This window comes from Pangasianodon hypophthalmus, chromosome 28 (genome assembly GCF_027358585.1).
Source record: "Pangasianodon hypophthalmus isolate fPanHyp1 chromosome 28, fPanHyp1.pri, whole genome shotgun sequence".
In the NCBI taxonomy this organism is placed as follows: Eukaryota; Metazoa; Chordata; class Actinopteri; order Siluriformes; family Pangasiidae; genus Pangasianodon; species Pangasianodon hypophthalmus.
This window is the reverse complement of record NC_069737.1, coordinates 12744119-12771453: the sequence shown is the minus strand read 5'-3', so window position 1 is coordinate 12771453 and position 27335 is coordinate 12744119. Positions and strand designations below refer to the sequence as shown.

Here is a 27335-nt window from a genome sequence, read left to right as displayed (position 1 = left end):
TGCTACAGTGGAAAGCTTTAACATAAAGACCCAGTGCTTTCTTAATGACCACACCTGGTATACAACAACCTTGCTACTGTGTATGTCTGTATATGTGTGTGTGTGCGTGTGTGTGTGTGTGTGTGTGCATGTGCGCGCACCTTCTTTGCAGTCATGCTTGTTCTCGTGCAGTATAAAGCCATTGCGACACTGGCAAACATAGCTGCCGATGATGTTGATGCACTCATGCTGGCATCCGCCGTTATCCTTTGAGCACTCGTCCTTATCTGACACACACAACAGAGAGACATGCGGCCAAATCAGTTGGAGAAACGACGATATAGGAATATGTAGGAAGATCCATCACCCAGCAAATAAAATAAATACCACAAACTGTAATTAAAAAAATTGTCCAATTAGCCCAAATCTACCCTAAGGCTTCTTTGTTAGACCAAATAATTTGGTCAAAGCAAAGGCAGAAATGAAAAGAAGGGAATAAACCAACATGTGCATCCATTCATCCTGTAAAAAAATGGATATTCAATTCAGGAGGAAGAAAATGAGACAAGCTCATTTAATGTCCCGGGCGCCTAGGCTACTGATTTGTCCACCCCTGAAGCGCCATTCCAGATGATTAAAAACTTTCTTTACATCTAAATAATCTGAATTCAATCAGGAGTGATTAAAAACTGATGACTGGCTTCTACAGTATTTTCCTGCAGACACATGGCTTGCATTTTGCCTTGTGATATGTTACTATGACTAATTCGACATTATCAAATTATTGCAAATGCTCCATTGGCTTTCAAACCTCTGACACACTTGGTCACACACACACACACGAGGATTAGGGGTGTGTGGGAGGGCTATGGGAACCACCCTGAACCTGAAGGCACTGGGCCAGCGGAGATCTGATACCCCTGACAATGACTGAGTTTTTTCTTAATTTACCTACTGAATGACATTCTCTCTCTCTCTCTCTCTCTTCATTCTTCTCTGTGCTTCTCAGCATCCCCCTTTGTATCTATCTCTCTCTCATTCACTTAAAAAGTGCTTCTGTACACCTTTAATCAGGTTTGTCAGGTTTGTTTTAGTAAATAGATACCATAGTGTGTATCTATCTCCTTAAAGTACTCCTTAAATAATATCAACACACACTCTATTATCTTTATTATCATTTCTATAAATAGTCAGGCCACATCACACCATCGCAATGTTGATTTTTTTCCTTTAACAGCACACCCCCAAGTGTTTTATTCTAACTGATTGCATGAAAAGGTCTACTCAACCTGCAACCGTTAACAAAAACACCTAAGTGTTCATCTAAGTGTTTGGAGAAGGAGCATGATATTCAAGACCTGCTGTTAGTGAGAAGAAAGTTGTGACATAAAAGTCAAGCTTATCTTCTCTAAGCTACACCAAAAACTTTTGCTTAAATGCATCAGCTATCTGAACCAGCTTGAATGGATTGATCTGTTGATAGACTCTGACGTTAGATCAACAAATGGTGTTGAAAGTACATTTGTTGCCACTAAAGGAGAACACCTCATATGCAAGATAGATTAGAGAAGGGCCAATCCATTCCCCAAAACCAATCATGGGAGAGGCGGCCATACCTGTGACCTGCCCTATGGCTGCCCTACGAGCAGAAGGACGTGAAGCTATGTCCTGACAGGACTTAAATATAAAGATCCGTGCTTTGCAGGTTGCAGGTTTATCTGTGGAAGAGAATGCCCCCAATATTACAGCACATATACACACACCATAAAAAAACACTAAGGAAAGGTTACAGAAGATTATTACACATTAAGATTATTTACAGTAATTTTTATAACAATGCGCACAACACACATAGTTTCACAAATATTCTTTCAGCTTGGATTACACTTTCAAGTTCCTCACTGCCAAACTGGCCTGAATTTCAGCCTAATTTATTATTTTTTTATTATCTCAAATATTTTTCTAAACTTGGCACACTATAGTCACCCGCATTGTTGGCACCAAGGGCGACATTACACAACATGAAGAGAATGAATGCAAATGAGGTAAAGCAGCATCTCAATTGAGCTTAGTACATTTTTGTGAAATCTTTTCTTTTTGGTGCACTATATGAAGAATGAACCTGTGGGGTTTGTCTAGTCCTGAGGTACAAATCTTAAAGAACAGGAAATATGCCATTGCAACAACACACTTAACGGTTCAGTCGTGCTGGTGGTTGAAGTTTGTGTTGGTTTTGGACTAAATTTCCGACTCAATATTCGTCACTTTGGGTCGGTTGGCTGAATGAAATGTTCTCATGAATGTTCTCATGCTGTACTAAAGTTGGGCAGCGATCAAAATTTCAAGCTGGGTTAAATCTCTAGCGCACACACACACATACAGTACATTAAAAGATGGCCACAGTGTGACCATGTGTAAATCCAGGCTTTGTTCAAATTCTACAAATTTCTCAGGACACAACACTGTGAGAAAGAACAGGGTTAGCCAAACAGGATGACGGACAAAAAAATGCTAAAAAAGAAACCCAAAAACAACTTCTGAAATCTACACCACAAAACAACAGAACTTGGTTTATATAACCAACACCACAAAAGTTGGTTTATACAACCAAGCTCAAAAGCTTTTCTGATGAAATTCAATCATGTCAAACACACACACACACACACACACACACTTGTCAACCAAATCTGCAACAGAGGCATTTTGTGATTTTGTTTTTCATTATCGCTAAGACAGAGTGTGAAATTTCACTTACCAGAAAAGAAGTGTGCTTTGAAGCCTTTCTTTGAAACGGTGTTGTCCGACTTAAACTCGATGCGCATGTTGTTGTACTGGGAAGTGATGACCTCGGGAACTTCCGTGCCACAATATTTCCCATGAAGCTTAGAGTCAGAAGAGAGGCCGCTCCGCACCTCCACAAAGTCATACTTACACACCTTTAGAAACAATATACGGACATGCTGTCATCGGGTATATGCGTTACTATTATACATACAACAGCCCTGTCAACTTATTCAATCTGATTGGTTAGAAGGTGTTGATGAATTTTCTCTAAGAGCAGCTCTGACAATGATATAATTCAAATCTCAGGTTTATGTTAATGCACTGATTCTAATATATTTCTATAGTAAGGAGAAGTTTATTTAACGTTTATAGAAGAAGTCTACAGTATCAGCATTTTTTAACAGTCTGTAAGTTTGCTGACAAGGGAAAGTATTCAGGAGAGAGGGCTTTGGTAATGATTATTTTCCTATAACAGATTGCTCTCAAGTGTTTTATTCCTTATATACAGTATAGAACACACGCACACACACTCCTCACCTCGTTCCCCTCCAATTCAAAGGCCTCAAACTGCACAGATATGCGGTACTGCGTGGGGGCCACCACTTGCCAAACACAGTTCTTGTTGGGCGGGTATTCTTTCGGCCAGCCTGGGGTGGTGATTGTGCCATTCAGTTTGGACAGCAGACCTCCACACGCAGCTACGAGAGAGCAGGATACAGAAACAGGAACAAATATCATTAACATCTGTTTTGCGTTAAATAACAGATGAATGATGCGCTTGTAAGTCTGCATGAAAACAAACACGGTCGGAATGTTTGATGGTTGCTGTGTTATTTCAGAGTCACCACAACACACTGTGCCTTGCAGTGTAATCTAATTAGAGGCAAAAGATTCACATGAGCTATATGGGGACGTGTGTGCGGTTGTGCATTTCCGATTGCGCTTACATGTGGCAATGTGGTGGGATTGTGTGTGAGGTCACTGTGTGAATGCAGAGTTTCTAAAAAAAAAATTAAAAAAAAAAAAGAAAAGAAAAGAAAAAAAGAAAAAAAAGGTTCGTTCTAGCACCCTAATTCCTTGAATTGTCCTTTCCCACTATATACATTCAACACATAGGGTATAAAACAGATAAAGTTTGTTCCAGCTACATAAAATTTCTGATTTACAAAGGTCCAGATAAGAGAATAATATGACTCAGTGGACAACAGTTACCTACTAAAGCATAATCATTTGTGATAAGACCATTTGAAGAGGTTTTGTTTCGTAATAACGCTTCAAGTTACCACTTTTGAGTAGCGCCATGGACTTACATACTTCTCTACTGCACAATCCGTGTCATCAGTTAGCTAATCAGACAAGAAAACATAAATTAAAAAATTGAGAAAAACTTTCTGATCTGTCTCTATCCCTGTTGCTAGTCTATTGTCTGATGAGATGCCTTGACATATGATTGACCAAAACAGTGGATCTGCTACAGAAGCTGGTTCGTTGCTAAAAAAAAAAAAAAAAAACTAGAGTCACTACATGACGAGGAGTTAAATTGAAATATTTTATCACTGTTAATATCACTGTCCCCAGTTGATGACCCCCTGGTATAGTGTAATGGTGATTTGAAATAAGAGCCTGTTTTAATTAATTACATGTAATATTACAGTACTTAGCACACATTTTTAAATATTTAATTGGAAAATGTATACGTAATAAAAATGTGGAAAATAAAGTATGCTATAATATGCTTTTATTTAGGGATCTTTTCATTCTCATTCGTTTTGACAGACTTATATTAGGCAACTAAAAGTAGAACATAGCACCGTAAACATTCAATGTGCCTTAGCATATGTAAAAAAAAAAAAATAAAAAAATAAGTTTTCAGTTTTGAATACTTTAATGCAGTATGGTTGGCCATCATCAGACAGGGGAACTGTTTGCACTACACATCTCTACCCTTCTGCGCTGAGTGCCCACTTTGCCTCATCATCAGTCAGGAAACACTCTGGTATATGATTATGTATATTTGTGTGTTTGGCTGTAAGGAGTTGCGTGGAACACTGTGTGTGTGTGTGTGTGTGTGTGCTCAGTGGTAGTTCTTTATTTGCGTGGTTGCTGTGAGTTTGGTTGTGAATAGTTCAGCGTGCACACTGTTTGTCCCTGTTGTTTTCCTGTTGACCGAGGATGTTTTCTTCAGCCATGTGGATTGGTCATAGCTTCCGCTGGCCATGTCTGGGTCAGACAGGCGGAAACACCTGCACCTGCACTCTCACAAACACATGCCCACACACACACACACACACACACACACACACACACACACAGACAGACACACATGATTTCTCATACCTTCACAACTTTTTTTATCCGGGGCCAGTTCGTATCCAGGGTCACACGCACACTTGAAGCTCCCCAAAGTGTTCACACACCTCTGCTCACAGCCACCATTATCTGGCTTCATGCACTCGTCCTCCTCTACAAATAAACACACACACACACACACACATGTTTAGAAGCATAAATGCTGTTAGTGAGTCACCTTATACTTTATTCCTATGTATCAAGCCTTTCATATGTAAGTGCTTTATAGATATTGCAAAAATAAGCATAAAAGATTTTGAGTTGTGTGTGTGTGTGAGACCTTTAAAGAAATTTGCAGCGAAGCCAGCTTTATTCACAGTTCCATCTGAAACAAATTTCATCCACAGCGTGTTGGAGGTGGAGCGAATGTCTTCAGGGATGTCATAGCCACAGAATCGACCAATCAGGGGGCTGCTTTCAGAAAGGCCATCCCGCACCTCCAGATAGTCATATGCACAGCTATCATGCCTCTCGATCTACACAAACACACACGTCGATAAACAGAGTGCATGAAAGCTCACGTACACAAACTTCCTCTGCAGTTCTGCACAATCTGAACATGTTCACACATATACACTCAATCAGTGGCGCAGGAATTCACCCGCAGGAACATAAACATATCGTGTGTTCTTTACATTATCATGTTAATAGCACCTTAGGTGTTATAGCCTTAAAGCATTCCAATGAAAACAGGATCTCACATACCAGATGCGTGTGTGTGTGTGTGTGTGTGTGTGTGTGTGTGTTTGTGTGTTCACTGGTATGCCAAGGTCTTTGGGTTAGTGCTGTGTTTTCCTCTTGGACTATATGGGTGCAAGAGAGTGAGCAATGTGTGTAAGTGTGTGCAGGTTTAAAAAAAAAAAAGTTCCATCCTGTGCCGGTTTGTGTGTCTATCCTTCTCTCACACACACTAACACACACATCTATACACACATTCCTAAACAGTCATGATTAAAAAGGAGAACACTTCCTTTTACTTTCAAAGCTTTAACCTTCCTCTATGGCCTACAGACCCAAGAGGGCCATAACTATACAACTCCAAACATTCCACAAAACACACACACACACACACACACACACACATTTGCCTTTCATTCACATAATCATTAATGCAGCTAATTAACACTATCCCTACACATAAATCTAACCCAAACCTTGATGTCATTACCACGACACAACCTTTTGACCCTTTATTTTTTTTTTGTTTTTTTTTTTAATAAAAGCTGCATTTTTTAAAAAAAAAAAAAAACTTTTTTAAGTGTTTCTCATGGGATGACCCAAATGTCCTCACAAGGTCAAAACTGATGGATATTCCTATCCTTATCATGACACACATCACACACACACTTCACACACATGGACATCTGACTGTAGTGGCTAGGCACAATCCTAATCTGATTAAAGAGAGAGAGAGAGAGAGAGAGAGAGAGAGAGAGAGATCACAAAGACTAGCAGGACAGAGGAAGATGAAACTAATGTAAAAATGGGGGAAAGGGGAAGAAAGAGGATGTCAAGATTCAAATTTACATTAAATCATTATTTGATAAATCATGGTTTCATGGACATTAGGCAACATTAAATGTAACTTTAAATGGATAAAATGAAAAGTATGGCATGTCATTCTTTAAAATTAAATTAAAAAGTCATGCTGTAAAGCATTGAAAGTAACTCCACTTTGCATCAGGCCACGTGACACCACCCTATCGCTGATTATTTTCTTAAAACAGCACACCCCCAAAGTGTTTTATTCCTTACACAGCCAGTGTAAAAATGTAAACATCTCTCTTTGTACCTCAAAGGCCTGAAAGCTGAGGCCCACGCTGTAGCCCTCAGACACGGTGATCCTCCACACACACTCCTTAGAGGGCCTGTAGTCATCTGGGTAGTTTGGAGACTGAATCTGCCCTGAATCTTTACTGACGTCCCCACCGCAAACCGCTACAGAAAAGAGAGAGAAGCTCAGTTTACATAAATTCATGTTTTAAGCCAAAAGTCAGTTTTTTCCTTAATGGTTAGTTATCCAGCACTAGCTAGAACTGTTAAGAGAGTTGTTATGTTTACAGTGTGTGTAAGTTGCATGAGCTGTTTTATATATATATATATATATATATATATATATATATATATATATATATATATATATCATATAATTATGAAAGCAGCTTTATTTAATACATGTGCACCTTTTTCTATTTAGAACAAGCTGAGCTGGAGACGATAATCTGAGACGAACGGTAAATACGCACTTGGAGTAAACTCAGATTCTGTATCCTTATGAAGTAAAATCACACACTGCAGACGTGAAACTCACCTTCGTATACGGCAGAGAAGCCTTTTCCCACCCAGTTACTGCTGCTGCGAAACTCGATCCACATCCGACTGTCCGTGGAGATCAGCGTTTCTGGAATCTTATCACCACAAAAACGACCTGCACGCACAGAGACAGAAAAAGGGAAACATTCATATTTTAGAAACAATAATAGACAAAGACATCTGAGAACACTCTTGAATTATTTATCCAGTTATTGGATTTTTCCTGCTTAGTACACATTATTCTGTGTGTGTATACCTAGAAGAGGGGCTTTCCTCCAGTACCCGTCCCGCACCTCGATGTAGTCGTACCAGCACAGACTGCTCTTGTAGAGGTCCATGGTGGTGAAGTTGAGCACTATCTGGAAAAGGATTATGAATGGTTATAGACATTATGAAACTGTTACAAAACAGTTTTCATTGGAGAGCTGTGTGTTACCTTCTCCCCGGGTGTGACTGAGATCCTCCAGACACAGTGTGTGTATGAAGGGTATCCGTTCGGGTAACCGGGAGATGAAAAGTTGCCCGCTGAGTCTTGCAATGTCTCACCACATGCTGGTCAAGACAAGGAAAGTGAAAAATAATTAGATTTAGACAATATAATGTCTCACAATACAAAGAAATGTGATATCGCATAAGCCTGATATTGTCACATTCCTTTCAGCGTGCCTGGTGATCCAACTGAAAACGGTTATTTTTACAAGTAAGAAACAAAAAATAAAAGTGGGTTCCTTACACATTATGCAATTATCAGCTCTGTTTTTAATTTAGTGGAATAACCCTGGTATCTAGTATCATATTTGCAAATTTACACTTTTTTTTTTTGACTTCTCGATAATGTATTCACTATAACCTGAGCCCTTTTTTTTTTACAAATATGGCCCCATGTGTTATGCTGACTTCACAGCATATCACAGCGCTGTTGAATGCTCAACTCTGATTGGTCAGAAGGTGTTGATTAATATTCTATAACAGCAACTCTGACAGTGGTTCCAGCTGTAATTCAAAGAACAGGTTTATTGTTCTCATACGTTATCCTTTCTATAGTAACAACTCGTGTACATAGCGGACGTTCAAAATAATCTTAAGCCAATGTTTCGTTCTTTACTTTATTTGTCTGCACACACACACACACACACACACAAAAGAGTGCCAGCAACAAATAATGAAACCTTAATAAGCCAGTATGGTAGGGAATCGGATGCTGCCTGTAAGTCAAGCCAAATTTGCACTAACCTTGGCCAAACATCAACCATTAAAACCTCCTTTTCTTCCTAGTTAATTAGCCACTGAATATATGTGGAAGTGCCTTTAGGTGTCCCTTACACAAAAAATTAAATGAGCAAGGGCAAAATCAACCGCTGCCTCTCCGTTAAAATGCTGCTGGTGGTGAAAATAATAGTAAGCACATGTGTGTACTCTTGTGCTTAAATGACATCATCTTAATTAAAGCACAGGTTTGAACTGGACCATTTAGCGTCACGGTCTGCAAGCAGGCCATGAGGGTAAGAGGAATGCCTAACTGGTGTTTACTCATCATTAATCAGCTCCTGCTTGAGAGAGACCGAAACAGAGAGAGAGAGAGAAAGAAAGAAAGAGAGAGAGAGAGACTTTTGTACACTAATTAGTGTCACCTCAGACAATACATCAGTCATGAAGGGACATGGACCGAGAACATGTTCAAATCAGCTGCTTCGTTAGTGAATATAATAAAGAATGAAATGTCGACCACACACACACACACTGTCACTGTACACATATCGCCACTGGTATTGACAAAACGCTCATATAGTCATTTGTGTAGATAAATAAAATGACAGTCATTCACGTAGCTCAGCATAACAATGAATAATATGTGTGCTTTCATGTCGAAAAATGTATCTTGTTTATTTATAACATGATCATTTGAAATTTTCACTCAAACTTATGTAAAACCAAGGACACAAACAATACATAGGGAATAAAACAGTTGGAAAATAATTAACGAAAGGGTGGTGTGATGAGGCCCAACATGAAGCAGGGATACTGTTCCCACTCCAAAATTGATTATTCTCCAAAAAATATAATGTATTAGAACAAACGCATTAATATAAACGTGTGATTTGAAGTACAGCCAGAACTAGTGACAGAGCTGTAATCGGAATGAAGAATTCAACAGCAATTCATAAAGTTACGAATTAAGATAACACATCTTTCTGTACACACACTGTTACGCATCTGTAGCCTTTAACTCTAAAGACAATTTATATCTATGAAGTGCCTATAAAATGAGATCATCTCACCATCATTCAGCATTTAACTAACATTATTAGTCATCTATTGTTCCACTCCTTTTCTGTCTTTATTATTCAGCGTATTGTTTGCTTTGGATGACTCTTTGGCAGAGAGCTAAAAAGCACACACCTAAAGTACACACCTCAATCTTGTTTGTGCCCACACACACAGTAGATTACCTGGACACCTGTAGAGTTTCTTGGCTTGTGAAATGTCTCCTTTGCTGAGCCTGGTTCTCTGCCCGATCGCAGGCCGGACGCCGTTCTCATCACGAGAGGGGAGGATGGTGTCCAAAAACATTCCCCTGAAAGATAGAATGAATATTGATTCTGCAGCGTTCAGAACGGAGAGTAATGCTGAGAGCTAATTTTTCCTACGTGTGTATACGTCTCACCTGGAGAAAGTGTTTCTGGCATAATGCATGATGCTGTCAAAGTCATATGGCTCGCCGAGAGAGTTCACTTCACCGGGCTCCATCTTTAGAAAGTTATATTCCTGACCTGCACATGAACACGCACACACACACACACACACACACACACACACACAGAAAAACATGTTCTGGTTATGGAATTATGTTATCCTCATTTACAGAAGACATAAAATAAATAACAAATGGGTAAGGCAGTACCGGGCTGAATGTTGTCCCTAATGATGGTCACATGATCGTCGCGATCGGGCCGTGTGTGCTCATGCCAGAATCCGATCACATGACCCAGCTCATGAACCACAATGCCAAACTTGTCGCAGTTTTTCCCAATGGAGATGGCCTGAGGCCCGTTACCACGACGACCCACATAGGAACAGCATCTGCGACATGAAAATGGATAATAATTAATTAATTCATTAATTAAAGTTTAAAGTGTCTCTTCAAATCCTTCAGATATAGATTTTAACTGGAACACCAACTTCCTGTGGAAATAATGCTGTTTATCATCCAGGCATAAAGTGTTCATTTAAAATGTAAATATTAAAACATAACTGCATTTTCGTTATTTGGATAGCTTACGTACTTAAATTCCCAGGGGAATTTATTTAAATTTTCTTCTTTTGCCTGATATATATAGGACAGTGGGGTAGTATATGGTGACAGCGTGTATTAAGTAAGGATTAACACATTTGGGGGCATGCTATTATAGGAAACTAATCAATGATAGAACCCAAGTACCTCATTCCACACATACAATATGTTACACACATACACACAGATGACTTATCGTACTTGACAGCTGGTGTAGTTACTTATATAGAAGTAGCACTTAAAGACACTGAGCTTTTGACACCCTGTAATGTGTACGTGTATAAATGCATGTGTTTGCCAACAGCTAATCAGTTCATAACCCAGTATTAAGAGGGTTACAATATTTGGCACCTTGTGCGTAATTTGGATGTCTTGGCGATGTTATAATTATACCTTGGCAGTACAAGCCCACAAAGCTGTTTATTATAATTAGCATGGTTTCTGTGAATACTCCAGAGAGAAACACATAAAGCCGTGCTCACACTTTTGTCATTTAAAAAAAAATACAAATAAATACATAAATTCTCTTGCAGAACATGTCACTTGGTGTCCCATAACTTTTCATGACAATCACATCTTATTGTCCAGGTCAGTGTATACTGTATAATGCTTTGTTTTCCAACTGTCTTGGCAGAGTCTTGCATGTTCTTATGAAATCCAGAGTCATATTACCATGGAATCCTATTCTATTTCCTAGTTATTGGGTTTATAAGTTTTCCAAGTAATTTCCTGCTACCTCAAGCTGCTGCTTTTGGTGCTCATCTGTCTGAGCCCTTCCACTCTGTTGCGAATTGTGAAAAAGCCTATTTCACTGTCGTCCTTTGCAAAAGCTCTAGACATGTTATTAAAGGCAGGTAAAGTTTCTTGTGGTGTGTTCCCTCTTGAATTAGTCCTACATTCATAACGCCTTGCAGACCGAGCTGCAGGTAACCCAGCTGTCCCAGCATACAGATTATTTTGCAGTTCCCACTAGCTGGGGCCTCCAAAACCTGTCATGGCTCCAGTCATGAATTTATATTCTGTTCCTGTACTGATGCTACTTCTACCAGGAACTCTGCTCAAGCTTCTGGTTCAGCCTATGACTTTTTTTAAGGTCACTGTCCTAGCTTGTTCGCCAATCCTGCTTCTGCTCCTCATTCCTTTCTGCTCCAGGCCTTGACTGTGTCTTTGTCTCCACTGCTCTTTCAACCTCAATCTTTTATTATGATTCCATATCTGTCTTCTTAGCTCCTGACTGTTCCCCTGCCCATATCAGCTAAATCTAGCCCAGCTCCTTTCACTGAGCCTTTCCCAGGGTCAAACCAAGCCCAAGAGAATACCCCAGTGGCAGATACAGACTGGGAACTTTCCCCAATCTCAGTGTCAGCCTCTGTTTCATCCCTTGTCTCAGTCTTTTCTAGGCTGTCTGTTGTCTCAATTTCTTCACCAGATAATTTCTATTAACCTTTCCATCAGGTGTCCCAGTGTTTCAAACAGGTCCTCTTTCCTTCCTATTGTTGCTCACAGCTCCTGCTCCTTCACCAGCTCTGCTCACATGGCTGATTCCTTCCAAGTGTTACTCACAGGTCCTGTTCCCACCCCAATGTTGTTCACAGGTCCTGTTCCCTTCCCAGTGTCACTAACTGACCCTCTTTCCTTCTCATTGTTGCTCACAGGTCCTGTTCTCTTCCCAGCGTTGCTCATGGGTTCCCTCCCCCAATGCTCCTCAAAGGTCCTGTTCAGGTGCTGTTCCCTTACAAGTGTTCTTCACAGTTCCTGTTCCCTCCCTAGTGTTGCTCACAAGTCCTGTTTCCTTCGGAGTGGTCTTCACAGGTCCTATTCCCTCGCCGGTGTTGCTCATAGGTCATGATCCCTCCTTAGCATTGCTCACAAGTCCTGTTTCCTTCTCAGTACTCTTCACAGGTCCTGTTCCCTCCCGTGTGTTGCACACAGGTCCCGTTCCCTCCCCACTGTTGCTTGCATGCCCTGTTACTTCCCCTGTTGACCTCAGTCTTTAAGACCTAAGCCCAGCCTATGACTCAGTCCTGATTTCTGTCCCGGATCCTGTGCTACTTGGCCCTTTCTATGTTTCTTATTGTCTCTCGTCTTGTTTCAGGCTTCATTCTGCACAGCATGTGCCACCCAGGTCTCCAAGTCATGAGTTTTTCCAAAATAAATTATATAGATAAGTCAAAAATACTCTCAATGATACATTCTATATTCTGCTATTCTCTTATACTGGGGTTTTTCCACTCTTGGGAATGGCAATTCAGTGACCATAGTACTATGGATTATGTAGAAAGAGACACTCAAAAAAAAAAATACTGCATGATATTGCAGAGAAGGGTCAGGATAGTAAAGTCAAAGCTCAAGCAATAGAGTGAAACCTTGAAAGTCGGTACTTATGCATGGCTAGGACACACACGCATACACACAGTCGTAATCTCAGTCAGGACTCTATTTATATTGTGGATTAGAACACCTAAAGCCCTTATTTCTTTGCCAATGATAGCACAGTGCGCACACACAGACACACACACACACACACACACTCTCTTGCTCTCGCACACAAGCTCAAGCTAAACGATAAAGCTTTGCATGGAACCTCATCATGACTAACAAGAATTATACACTATATACACAGCAGGTATTGCAATTATATACACACACAAACACTGTCATCCACTGGCACTGGCACATCACTGGCACTATGTGTGACCAATCCTTCATACATACTGCAATTACACAACAGCAAACGACACACTGAAGTGCAGTGCAGATGTGCTTATGTGAACAGGTGCATGTGTGATGGGCACCTGACTATTATAACAGCCATGTATGTTATGTAATGTTTTGCTCCATTATTCTTGCCTTGAGCCTATCAGCTTTGGCAACTTCCTAAATGTTTTTGTGTTTCCACTACTTTTTCAGGCAACTCCCAGTTTGAGGTGATTTCTCATACCAAAACTCACTATCACACAAATATGGCAATGATAAGACATATTTTTCTGAATGCTAGTTGCCAAGAAGGATTACATGCTCACTGAAACTGGATAGCTGGAACTTGGAAAAAAAAAAAACAGGTGACCTTTTTTCAATCTTCTAATCAAAATTGGTGTTTTGATGAACTTGTGCCAAACTGGCACCAACAACCATGCCATGGTGTGATCTCAAAGTTCCCGAGATCACATTTTCCCCTCGTTCTGATCTCTGATGTGAACAGTAAATGAAGCTCTTGCAGGACTTTATGCATTACACTGCGCCCCCATGATTGGCTGATTGGATAATTGCATGAATGAGCTGAGGTACAGGTGTTCCTATTAAGGTGCTCGGTGAGTGCATACAGACTGTATATTAGACTACCGCTGTGATGGACAGATATTGATTTAGTGCTGCTTTTCTAACTCTCATCTCGTTATTTTTCTTCTCTCCCTCTCTTTCTCTCTCTCATTATCACGCCGGCTCGTTAGATGCCATTCCACAGAACAATAGCCGGCCTGCTCAGCGTGGTAACGAGGCAGGAAGGAAAAGTGAGCTGACTGTAGTAAAGTCGTCTCCTCTGACACACACACACACACACACACATACACACTGCTTTGTTTTAAAAACACACACACTACAGGATGCCCACATAACAATGAGAGGTGAATGAGTAAGAGAGTAAAAGTGTGTGTATGTGTATGCGTGTGTGTGTGTGTGTGTGTGTGTGTATCTAAAAAATTTTTTAAACTGCGGCAAATCTCATTTGAGTTATTACCTGAAGGAATACTAAACAAGTGAGCATCCAATTATCCCAAACTTACATACTGGACGTTTACTTCAGAGCATGCCATTTTCTTTCAACCCCTCTTTCTCTCTCTCTCACTCTCTCTCTCTCTCTCCATCCATTTGCTCTTTTCTTTCTATTGAGAAGTCCAAGAGTGCTTCTAAATCGGCTGTGTTTTTCAGCATGGGCCCCAATACAAACAATGGTGTCATTTACTAACCACACGAAAGCCAATCAAATCATCAGACTGTGTCAACTACAAATCATCCAGCAGTCCAAACCTTTGAAATGAGTCCCACAGGAAAGTGTTCATCAAATGATTTGCTTGTGTACTTTGCCTTAGGCTTTATAAAGCGTTATACTGTGTTACATTACAGCGGATGACCTCACACACACACAGACACACTCATACACGCGGTCTCACCCGCAGGGCCGGTATGTGAAGACGATGTAGCTCTCTTCATCTGTTTTCTCAACGAAGGTCACACAGGTCTGTTTCTCCCAGTGTCTCATGGCCTGCTTAAACATCGCTCTTTGACTGCCTGAGAAACACACCAACACACACACACACACACACACACACACAGTATTTACATGAAATATAAAACCATGCATGCAGTGTTTCACCTTTTCATATAAGTATTAAATACCTAAACCTAACAAGCATAGACACCTCTGTGCATGCCTGCATGAACACACACACAGTTTCAGAACATACACATTTCACATACAGACATAGAGCTGAATACTGCAATGCACATTTTATCAAAATATCATGATAATGATTATGTACGGAATAAAACACATTTGAGGTCATGTTGTCAGCGGAATATAATCAACAATGATGCGGTGGTTCGGCTTGTTCAGGCTCACTCTGATGAAGGCTGTAACACACAGCAAAAGCAGAAACAGGTGCACACACATACTGTACACGCAGACACACAGGTTACTCACCAGTGAAGTTGCCTCCTATAACGTAAGGGATGACACCTCCGGGCCAGATTCGCTCTGCTCTGGAAGTGGCAGCTCGTGGGACACGAGATTTACCTCCTCTCACCCTTCTCTCTCTTTCCCCACTGCCCACTGAGCCAGCTCGCGAGCTCTCCTCCTTACTCGAGTTCTTAGTCGGTTCTGCACAAAGAAAGCAAACACTTATGCAATTATTACATCTTTTATACCCAATAGGGGTGTAATGTAATGCCACTATCTATATCTGTATTAGGTTTTAACCCTAAGTGGGCGTGGCCTAACCTAAACTCTCTTTAATTAAATATGAACCCTACCACTATCCCTCATAAGTAGAAGTGGCAGCACTGGGAGCATGGTGTGTGAATTCTGGCTCCGAGAGTTCCTCAACCTCAGCTACATCACTGTAGTTCGTAACTGGAACCAGAGATATGCGTAGGGCTTGTCTGCGACATCTTTTAACAAACTTAGTTAGGTCTAGTAATTTAAACCACCGTGACCCTGACCAGGCAGTTACTAAGGATGAATGAATGTAAGGCATGTTAATAATAGTGTGTCTCCAATTCATAAGTGTATTTGTATCTATTTGGAACACATTATTTGTTCATTCTGTTTATACACATGACACTGATATCCACACATTCACAATCAGAAACGCATTATTGGCAGGGTTAACATTAATTTGTTCCATACACCATGCTTGCAGTTATATGTCACATGCAGTTTCAATGCAGTAGCATACTGTCATATTTCATATCCACAGCAGTGAGTGGGAGTAGATAACCTGTCCGGCTTCCTAAGGCTCTTTCTCTGTGTTATCAAAGTCTTCATGTCTAAATGCCATGGTAGATGGTTATGAAGTTTAAGGGATCAGCAGATATTAAAATCAAACACCTTGAACTAAAAATATGCTCAAGATTCGACTCAGTAAAGGTCAAACACAGATAAGAGAGAAACAGAAACGTGGACGTGCACAAAAGTGAACTTACCGAGACCTAGTCGTCGTATTCTCTCTAGTAGGAGGTATAACTGTCCTCGCTTTTTAGTGGAGTCGTGCTCTTCTGCACCACCTGACAGAGATAGAAAAGAAAAGAAAATGCGTGTCGTTGTATGTCAGGTGTTATGACATTGTGGACATTGGAAAGTAATCCTAATTCAGCGTTTTATAGATGTGACAGTATTACAGCATTAGATTTTTATGAATGCATCTCTTCCTGCCCAAGTGTGACAGGAAGGTGTGAAATTCCACAGAGTTTGTGTGTGTGTGTGCATGGGTGCGTGTATGTATGTGACTGAGTGTGTGTTCTTTACCGTCTTCACACCTCATTCAACCCCCCCATCTTTACCTTTTCATTTCTCTTATAAGGCCTCCATTGTTGTCACTCCGTCATCTGCTTTTGTCTCTTATTCGTTTTTCTAACCCACTTACTCATTCTTCCCTTCTTTCCTCTCACATACACACTCTTGGTCTTTCCCTCTCTTTCTGTAACCCTCTCTCGCTCTCTAATTCTCTCACTCTGGAATGTCGAAGTGGACAGGAAAATCAGGAACAAACAAAACTGGCCGAGTCGGAGGCGCAGGAAAAGGCTGAGGTTAGGGATATGCGCATACACACACATACACACTCACTCACACAAACATACCCCTCTGCACTTTGGCACTAACAAAGCTGCATGCATTAATGTCTTCTCTGTATTATATGAGCATGTCGTCAGCGTCTCATTAAAACTTTGTGCTCTGTGCCAGTCATGTCCATCCTGGTGCATCGTTTTTCATGTGCTGTGAACATTATCCTGACACTAGATCAGGCTTAATGTGCCTATCGTCAAGGATCGTCCCACAACACACGCAGATACACATTTTGGCAATAGCCATTGAAGTTGTCAGGTGAATTATGAAGAACGAGAGGGAGGATATTATTCCAGACAAACTCTCATCACAACTCTGTGCGCACACACACATCATATCTGTGCAAACACACTGACACACATATGCTTTCTTCTCTCTTTCTCTTTAAACCAGCACACACGCACACAATTCTCACGTACACACACCCAGATGGTTTGCTGATGCTGCTGCAGTGGCATTTATCAACTCTAATCGCCTAGACCTTTAAACTCCACCAATATCAACTCCTCCAAACCTGTAATCAACTAAATATCATCTTACTCAATCCCACTAATCCCTTCATATCTTCTGTGCTGTCTCCCAGCTCGATATATTGTACCCTATGCACGAGTCTAAAATACATAATCACACATCTGATTGCTCAAACACTCTCTTGTATTTATTATAACATTTTGCATAAGCTAGCGTCTGCTGAAAATGATATTTAACAGCTCATGACAGTTTCAAGCCGAGCTCTTAATAAAGCATCACTCTCAGTGCTATATGAAATTAACACATAGACCAAACATAAGGTTAAAAGTAAGCACGACAAACTGTAAAAACTCTTTTCTGTCCTCAACTAACCACAAGCTTAAAACAAGTTTTAAAACCTTCTGAATGCTGGATGGCGATGTGGACATATGCTAATGCATGAGAAAGGCTGAATCTTACCCGACGTGTGCCCTTGCCTCACATGTTGGTGTCGAACGAGGTCTATCGTCCTGTCCACCTGAAACATTTTCAGATCCTCCTCATCCAACGCGATATCTCCCCAAAAGACAGCTGGAGTGGATGGGTAGGACAAAGAGAAAGAGAGAGGGAATATAGTATTAGGAAAAAAAACATACACAAACATTATTAGTGCGCTTAGACACAAACGCACTCTTTGGGAGTAGTGTCTAATTTCTGCACACTCTCCACAATAACAAGTCAGCACTGTTTTACTGTAATAGCTGATTTAATACAAATTGCTGTCGTATATTAGAAAAACAGCGAGGCATAGCGGTCCACTCAGACGCTCATGCTGCTGATGACATCACTTCTGAAGCAAGAACGAAATCCTAATTAGCTTTAACACTGAAACTATTCCTATAGGAAAAAAGTGGCGGCTGTGTCATTTTGTCTCACACAAGGACATGCGAAGAGTTAGTACAAGTTGCATCACTTTAAAGCCATTTACTTTCTAAGAATTATCCCAATTTCCTTCCGACTCTGATTCCCAGTACACCGTGCCCTAGCTTATTCTCAGTCACGCCCAGTATGTCGTATGACGTTCCTAATTTAGGCTGTCGCCGAGGAGATCGTAGAGATGGCTATGATAGAGAACATAATGAAACGTGTGTATACGCATGTGAGAGAGAGACAAAGGGTTACTTAACGCTGATGCTTAACAAAAAAAAAAAACACAATGCATGGCTTGTGGTTCAATGAAATTGAAATGGGTGCACACCCGCATGTATGTGTGTGTGTGTGTGTGTGTGTGTGTGTGTGTGTGTCCATTCTTCATTCTCTGCTCTCGCACAATACCCTTCCCCAGTCTCTAACGGCGCTCCGTATTTGATGGGTATCAGCGTTCTTTGTCTCTTGGGACTCTCTCAGTTCTCATTACACACTGGATAATACCCTCTATTAGAAAACCCAAAACCTAAGTATAGCTCTCATCTTTCTCTATCTTCCGTGTGTGTTGGAGGTCATTTTGGATGATTTAGCCTTTAGTTTTACCGTTTGCACTAACTAAACTTTTCTTATAATGTACCTTAATGTTACTTTCTGCACTGATGACTGTGATTCACTCTAAATGACAGCAAGATTGACCTATCGATGTTACAAGGTCCAAGCAATCTATAGACGAATAAAGAATGCATGAATCCATACACCTGTATAAAGGGATTTGGTGGAAATGCTGAAACAGCCTTCAGAAAACGCTGAGGTAACATCTAGCTGTGAGAACACTGCAAGCATGTGACTAAAACAAACTGAACCTACACCAGGGGTGGACAAATCAGTAGCCCGGGTGTCTGGAACGAGCAAATTTTGTGCCTTGGTCATTCGATTTTGATTAGTACTTGCCCAGCAGTAGGATCAACAATAAGAAAAAACAGGCCACTGAATGTAGCTTCATGTACTTAAGCCAAAAAACGTTACAAATGTCATATCTAATAACATTCAGGGATCGAGAAGATTAAGAATCGATTCTGCAGCAGTGCAGAGCTTTGAGCTGGCGCAACAATCAGAGAGAAATTTCCTCCAGCGCTGAGACAACACTGTTCTGATGACAGGGTGCGAGTAGACAAACAATGAGAAAGCGGCACAAATGTTTGTGTAATGTTTGTATAACACGGCCATTAACGCTACACATGCACAGCAAGCTCAACCACAAAGCCTGGTGTTTCATTTTCATTTATTATCTACTGCAAGTCCTGCTGGAGCCTTAACGAACTTTATGCCACGGTGCTGATGAATTCAGAAGACTAAACTGAAAAGTTACAATATGCATTAAAAGAAATTCTACTGAATGGAGCTACTGTCTTTACAGCTCAGCGAGACAAGAAAACTGTATCTGTGATCCGGGATTTGGGGTTGGGGTGGAAAAAAAGCTTTCGTGTAATCTGCACTAGAATGAAATGGTTCGGGACGCTGTGGAATTATAACGTCAGTGTTAAGTTGGGTGCATCGGATGGGGCTGAGTTATTTAATCTGTGTAGTAATATCCGTGCACTAGATCCTGCATTCAAAAATATATGAGATTAAACCTCATCAAAATGAGGTTAAAAGGAAGTTTTTCATATCCCCTAAGTTATCCTTTGATTTATTATTATGAAGTATGAAATTCTACAAATTATTGACAATGAAAATAAGGTGTTCGGGTATGATCTTAACCTGTGTGTGTGTGTGCGTGTGTGCATGTGTGTGTTATTTGGGGTCAGACAGCTGGTTTAATCCATGAGAGCTCTGTCCTTAGATGATATGTTTATCTCTCTCCAAATACAGAGATGGGACAAAACTAGTGATGGGAAAGAAAATGAGACGCCACACTTCCACGCAAACTCGTCTCGGATGAAACAAAGGACTGTATGCAGTGATCTGAGTGATGTGTTCCTGTAAACACACGCAGACACACACATGCACTCACTCACACGTCAGTAGTTATATAAACGAGTATCAGGGGACGATGAGGAAGAGTTTCTGTAACTAATGTAACTGAAGACCTCTGAGGGACATGAGCAATAAAAGTGACGCAGAGCATTCTGGGTAAAAGCCAAGAGCAATTCTTTAGAGGTCTGGCATTCTAAGAAAGAAGAGATACAAACACTTGATTAATCCTTGCTAAAGCCTGATTTAGTGATATCAGAATAAGATGTTTTTTAATCTAATCAAATAAACTCACAAATTTGGGAGCATTATGTCAGAAAAGCATGTTGTGACTTAATATTAATATTATTTAACCATATCACCAAGCTCTATTCACCAGCTTGAGAAACCACAAAGCGCAAACTCCTCCATCCTGAAGATTTTGTCGTGTTTATGATAAAGGAAAGTATATTTTGAAACTTAGAAAATTAGAAAAATCATAACAGGGGTTATAGAAATCCAAAATCAAGATGCATTAAGATTCATAAAAACTTAGATGCACCCTAAATCAGGTGATGCGTCTCGAGTCGACACTGAAATTACCCTAAACTGTAATAAAAGTGACTCAGCCAGTGATACAAAACGAGCATCTAGAGAGACTGAAAAACTCCTCAATTCTATATGAGGACAACGCAACATCTTTCCTGAGACACTCTCTCTCCCTCTCTCTCTCTCACACACTTTATTTCAGTCCTCACATCCTCAGCAACTGTACTTTTGTGAGCTGAGCAGCTGGCGGTCAGTTGCGCATCAGAGCGATCCTTTCACGCGTCGCTGTGTTCAAAGCCGTAATTGCTTAATTAGTGAAATGCATTCTGGGAGGAAGAGTGTGTGCTGCTGATTCACGCTTTTCCGCTCCAAAACAAACAGCCGGCGAAGGGGCGAAGCGCTGAGTCGGGAATATTCGGCAAATTTTCGGAAGCTGGCTGTCAGGCCGGAGTGCTCCTGGAAAATCCTGTTTAACAGAATGTGACTCCGCGGATGAGCTTCCCTTCTGCCCTCGATACACACACACACACACACACACACACACACACACACACACACACATACACAGTCTCCGTCCTGTGTCACATGTCAAGTCCAATTTATTAAAAAGACAAACTTGCTGGACACATGCCAAAGATCCACAGCTTAAATATTTGCCCCTGTTATACATACACACTCAGATATGCTGAAGTTAGCAAACAGCAATCTTTACGTTAAAGAGCAGACTCATGTACGCACACACAGTGCATTTTGCTTTCTCTTTCGTTCCCTCGGCCAGTTCTGCTGTGTGTACATTTTTATTATGAAAACACTCTTTTGTGCATGAATGAGCATTTGAGCTACAGAGAGAGAGAGAGAGAGAGAGAGAGAGAGACAGAGAGAGGAGACTCTTCTCTAGCTAAGTGGCAGGATGCAGGCTACCAGGAAGAGATAAGTGCCTGAATGAAGTGGGCTCCCACACTTGCTCCTCTTACACACACATATATAAACACACACAGAGGGAAATCGGCGTACAAAGAGATGGAAATGTGTTTAGTGCACTCTAATGGCATGAGATAAGCACAAAGCCAAAATGTTCACACTCGGTTTTCCCTAGAGCAACAGAAGCAAGACCACCGAGAGCACAGGGTCATTTCCACGTTTCATACACACGCGCGTGATACACATGCACGTACTGTATGCTCCCAAGGTCACACACATACACTCAAGGAAATGTGAGAGAAAGCGAACCGCATAGGCGAATACAGAGCAAACAGAAATGAGGCTTTCTGCCCAATTCAACAGGAAAATGAGATTATGTGGCGCAGTGCAGAGATTTAAAGAAATTTCGATTCGTGAAAATGTAATCACATGACTTTGATTGTCTGTTAAAAGACACATTGTGCTCAGAATGGCATAGATGTATACGCTACACTAGTGGGGTCCGTGAAGCACATAGTCAGAACGTCGTGAAAGTTGGTTGCTGTGGTGAACACTGGCAGAAGTTTGTTGTCACCTGTCTACACTAAATCTCCCTGAGCACACCTCCTTACGCATTCAGTCGTGAATAAGAAGACTGTAGAAGTCATGTGAAGGCTGATGGAGAAACAGGGCGGAAAAAGCCGTCCACGGAAAGATGGTTTTTTTTGTCGTTGCTGGATCTGAAGAAAACGGCAGAAAACAGCAATCGTACATATATATTAGCAATCGTACATTTAAATAGATGCATTCTTTTTCAAACCTTCTGTCGTTCCATTATTCAGTACATAGCAAGTTTTAAAAAACACTTGCGTCTCATGTATATATCTGAAACTCTAACAGATTCACTGTTAACATGGAGAGTCTGCACTCTTCTTATTCACTATAATAAAACTAACGTTTACTCTTCAGGCTTAACACCATATGAGGTAAGGAGGTCAGTTCAGTCATGTCCGTTTGGGTTTTTTTTTTTTTTTATACATAACTGCAGTTTTTCCACAGACAAACGTTCAACCTTGCAATGCAGGTAATTACATATGCACTAAATACAGGATCCATCTCTGCAATTAGTGAAACACAGCCATAAAACACATCACCGGCCTGTGGGTTAATTAAGAGTACACAGATACACACAAACAAATAGCACAAGTACAGATGCAAACTCACGATCCTGTGATGCCTGGCTCTGGGTTTGTGTGCATGCATGGGTATGTGTGTGTTTGTGTGTAATGATAGTATTGACAGTCTGAAAAGAGACATGGTTTTTAAAACCTCTCCCTCTCATTAAGCTGTAAAATGCCCTACCATTAACCTCACACACGCACTCACACACACACACACACACACACAAAACCTATCCTAGCATAAACCTAGAATTGTATTGCACTATAATCATGCACAACCTTCAAACACACAGTCTCGGCTTGGAAACATGTATGGAGGGAATAGATCGAGATGTATGGAGAGACATAGACATACAAAGACACACACACACACACACTGACATGGACACACGCCCATTAGGCAGTAGCTCGGGTTTGTTTGTGTTTCTTTGCTCTCTTATTTAGGGGGCGTGGGCTGGATTTGCATAATCTGAAAGGATTGGTTATTCTGCAGTGACAGGGCCATTATGATTACAATGTCTTAAGATAACAGCAACAGATAAACGCGCTGTAATGACTGCATAATGATACGAGCCTATTACTGGCCTATTGAAACTAATACAACTTTTTTTAAGCAGTTTCTGTAAATAAAAGCAGGACAAAGCTTCTTATTTGGGAGCCAGAAAGGCTACGGCTCAGCTCAAATCTCTACAAGCTTAACTTTATCAAATGGAAGAGTTTCATTTTACAATTCTGTGTAGCACGTCTGCAGAAATCCGGGTGTAGATTTAGATCCCTGATGAGCAAACCAGGGGCGAGGAAAAACTCCCAGAGGAAGAAAAGACTCAAAAGGGAAGCTCTTCTGTGCGTGCAGTACTGAGTGTGTTCACTATGTTCAGGATGATTAGACTGGGATGAGCACAGGACAGTCGTTACAATTACAGCTGCAGTTATGAAAAGAAAAAATTGCCCATCATTTGGATACTGCTGTGGACCGTTAGGGTGATGTTTGTGAATGAATGCGTGTGTGTTGTGTGGTGTGTGTGCTCTGGTATCTTAGCTAGCAGTGCTAGAAGGCAGCATTTAAAACGCTCACTCAGCTAGCGATTGCTCTAGCGAGATGCGGATCGAAGGTGTTCAATGGCTCGGTTATTTTTAGCCGGTCAGCATTTCGCATTACACACCGAGAGTCAGAAAATACAACTTATCGGCACTTTTTGTTGCCGTGTTTACTTCGTAATGCACTACCTTACTGCAGCGATATTTACCTGGATACTTGCTGTTGTTTTAAAATCAGTCACAGTATTAGGAAAGTATTTAAATAATGAAATAACACAGACGCCCTGAAGATGAGCAGCACATACATAAAGCGTATTTAAACCTTCTTTAAGATCTTTCCACAAAAAAAAAAAAAAAAGCAAGATCTTGCTTTTGGTTACTGAGTTTAAGGTATTAATTAGCTGCATTAATAATTATGTCAATAGAAGGTCCTCACAAGGACAGTAAGCCAAACATGTGTGTGTATATGCGTGGGAGAAATGATCTAAATATTGTCCGCCCTTTCCCTTAAGTGATTCTCACAAATATTTTTCAGTTTAGGAAAACAGAGGTCCTCCCTACAACCATCTAATACTCCTACACTTTCCCTCCCCCTATACACACACACACACACACACACACACACACACACTCCTTAAACGGTTGCTTCTTGATGCTTTAAAGTTGGAAAACAGCTTAACGGTTGCAAGTTAACAAACACTGCCAGAACAATGAGACAGCTTCTCAGATTTACAATTACTGTGTAAACATTACAAGCAAGACGACAGCGAGACAGACGCATGCGGAGACGCCGAGAGAGACGGAGAGAGAGAGATAGAGAGAGAAAGAAAGAGAGAGAGACACACACACACACACAGGGAGAGCATTTAAAAAGAGTTGCAGACTGTTTTAAACATCTGTTCAGCCTTGGGTGAAGTTTCTCTCTCTCGCTCTCTCACACACACACTCACACACACGCACACACACGTGTACACATCACAAAGAACAGAAAGGACAACACATTACAGTCTTTTAGATCCTCAGTCAACTTAAACACACCCACCCACACACACACACACACACACGCACACACACAGAGCTGTCGATGTGTCCAGATGTGTGAGATGTGGAAAGCTGTCCAGCTGTCTGTCAGCTTAATAACAATGCAGGGGCGTCATATTTCATACGTGCACACGCACACACACACGTAAACACACACACAGCTGTACAGCACTCATGGAGTCAGTCACTCTCCAGTTTCATCACACAACATGTTTGTGCTGAGAAAGCTGCCAGTAAAGAAATGTTACCTGTTAGCTATATTAGCCCACGGTGCTACGTGTTTGGGTTGATTCGACACTTTAGGGGATAATTTCACACTCGGGGTGTTAGTTTTACATTTGGGATTTAGCCGTGAGTGCCAGTTGTTGCTGAAAGCCGTGGTAAACTGGTTGATTTGGCTGGATGATATGATGCAACTTTAATAGTGCCACAATACAATTTTCTAATATCATCGCTGACCGACTCCACTAGTACTCATAGCAGCAAACACCTGACTGGATATTAAAATCTATCTCTGTACAAAATGTTTCATTTCCCCATGTTTTGTGTTGAACACTTCATTGCTAGGGTCTCTGGTTTCCTACTGAAAACATGACAGTAGGTGGATTTGCTGCGCTTAATTACCTCTAGGTGTGAATGTGTGTGTGCATGTGTGTGTGTGTGTGTGTGCATGTGTGTGTGCATGGTGCCCTGCGATGGACATCCCATGTAGGATGTATTCCCTGCCTTGCACTCAGTATTTGCGTGACCCTGACCAGGATAAAGCGCTTACTTAAGACGAATGATTGGATGAATGAATATGTCTGAGAGAAAAAGTCAATTACACACACAAACACACACACACATACACAAACACACACACACTTAATCTCTGCTCTGGGGCAGATGCGGCTCTGCACACTGACTGACAGTGAAGTTTGCACACATCTACTCGCTGTCAAGGAGAATGTGCGCGTGCGCGCGGACAGGTGGCGCACGTGCCCGAGTGGCGGCGGTGCGCACGTGGCTTGGGGAACCGCGGGATCATCCTGGTTTGGAGTGGGGGGGGGGGGGGGGGGGGGGGGGGGGGGGGGGGGGGGGGCTTGTGTGTGTGTGTGTTGTGAGGAGGAACCGCAGGCTGTTAAAGCGCTGGCGCAGCGACTCAGTGAAGGAAGGAGAAAGTCATCACTACTCTGTCTTACTGCCATCACTGCGACTAGAAAACAAGAGAACGCAGGAGAGCAGGAACGCGCGCGCCGCGAACTACACACATAAGCGGTGCAATCCGTTAATAAAAACTTTTCCGGTCAACTCAAGGTAACAGAAAGAGTGACAAAGTAACTGTTAATTTGCTATAGCCATAACGCTTCAGGTAGGTCTATAAATAGCCTGAGTGTTAGCAAAAATTAATAATAATAATAATAATAATAATAATAATAATCTTACCGGCTTTGCAGGGATCTTTGTAGTCTATGGTCTCCGTTTTCTCCTCTTCATAATAGTCAAAGCTCTCTTCGTAATCTAAGCAGTTGTACACGGACACTTTGCCCCAAAAAGTGAAGCCGGCCAGCAGCAGAGTGATCCAATGCATTTTACTAGTCCGTGTTGAATGCATGCAGTCCATCAGGGGGAAAAAAACAGCGGAGTGTGCAGGCTTGGAGAGCTCGCGCTGCAATTTAGCGGCTCGCGTAGAACCTCATTGGTCCGGTACGACGAGCGGGGCAGGACGGAGCGGGGGCTCGCGCAGGTCTCAGAGGACGCACACACACATACACACACATACACATACACACACACACACCCCCACCGACATGCACGCGCTCCCAGAGAGCAGAGCAGAGCAGAGCTGCGGGGGGTCAGAGCTCACTGAGAGAGAGAGAGAGAGAGAGAGAGAGAGACAGAGAGATAGAATTATTATCAATTTACTGCAGTTATCTAGTAACTACATAGTGTACAGCCTATTAAACGCATCACAAGGCAGCTTTACATTATGCAAACAACATCAAATCAATACACAGTGATTAGTAAACAATCAGTCTGTTTGTATTAAAGTAATCTAGAATTTAAATTACTCTTAAAGGGATGTGCAATCTGGAAATATAACATTAATATTATATTATTATTATTATCATAGCACTTTACTAGTAGTAGTAATAGTTGTAGGTGTTGTTGTTGCTGTTTCTTGGTAAATGGCCAAAAACACGTTCATATTTGTAAGTTTTTTTTTTTGTTAGAGCTATTCAAAAAAAAAAAAAAAAGC

The 27335-nt window shown here is 41.2% G+C and overlaps 1 protein-coding gene across 3 annotated transcripts in view; it reads right to left on the bottom strand.

Moving 5' to 3' along the window:
• Positions 1-27335, bottom strand: part of tll1 (tolloid-like 1) — a 36123-nt gene that overhangs the window by 6791 nt on the left and 1997 nt on the right. For 2 of the 3 annotated variants that reach the window (XM_034301363.2, XM_034301364.2), the window contains exons 2-19: positions 26522-26941; positions 17988-18098; positions 16418-16498; positions 15417-15593; positions 14887-15004; positions 10328-10506; positions 10091-10196; positions 9876-10000; positions 7862-7977; positions 7682-7784; positions 7424-7540; positions 6905-7050; positions 5393-5588; positions 5101-5226; positions 3301-3461; positions 2735-2915; positions 1596-1697; positions 141-266 (exon numbers count right to left, since the gene is read on the bottom strand). In XM_034301363.2, coding sequence (XP_034157254.2) covers positions 141-266; positions 1596-1697; positions 2735-2915; positions 3301-3461; positions 5101-5226; positions 5393-5588; positions 6905-7050; positions 7424-7540; positions 7682-7784; positions 7862-7977; positions 9876-10000; positions 10091-10196; positions 10328-10506; positions 14887-15004; positions 15417-15593; positions 16418-16498; positions 17988-18098; positions 26522-26699 — 2449 coding nt within the window. In that variant the 5' untranslated portion in view covers positions 26700-26941. The remainder of the gene's footprint in view (positions 1-140; positions 267-1595; positions 1698-2734; positions 2916-3300; positions 3462-5100; positions 5227-5392; positions 5589-6904; positions 7051-7423; positions 7541-7681; positions 7785-7861; positions 7978-9875; positions 10001-10090; positions 10197-10327; positions 10507-14886; positions 15005-15416; positions 15594-16417; positions 16499-17987; positions 18099-26521; positions 26942-27335) is intronic. The other variant, XM_053231114.1, reaches the window with a different exon arrangement.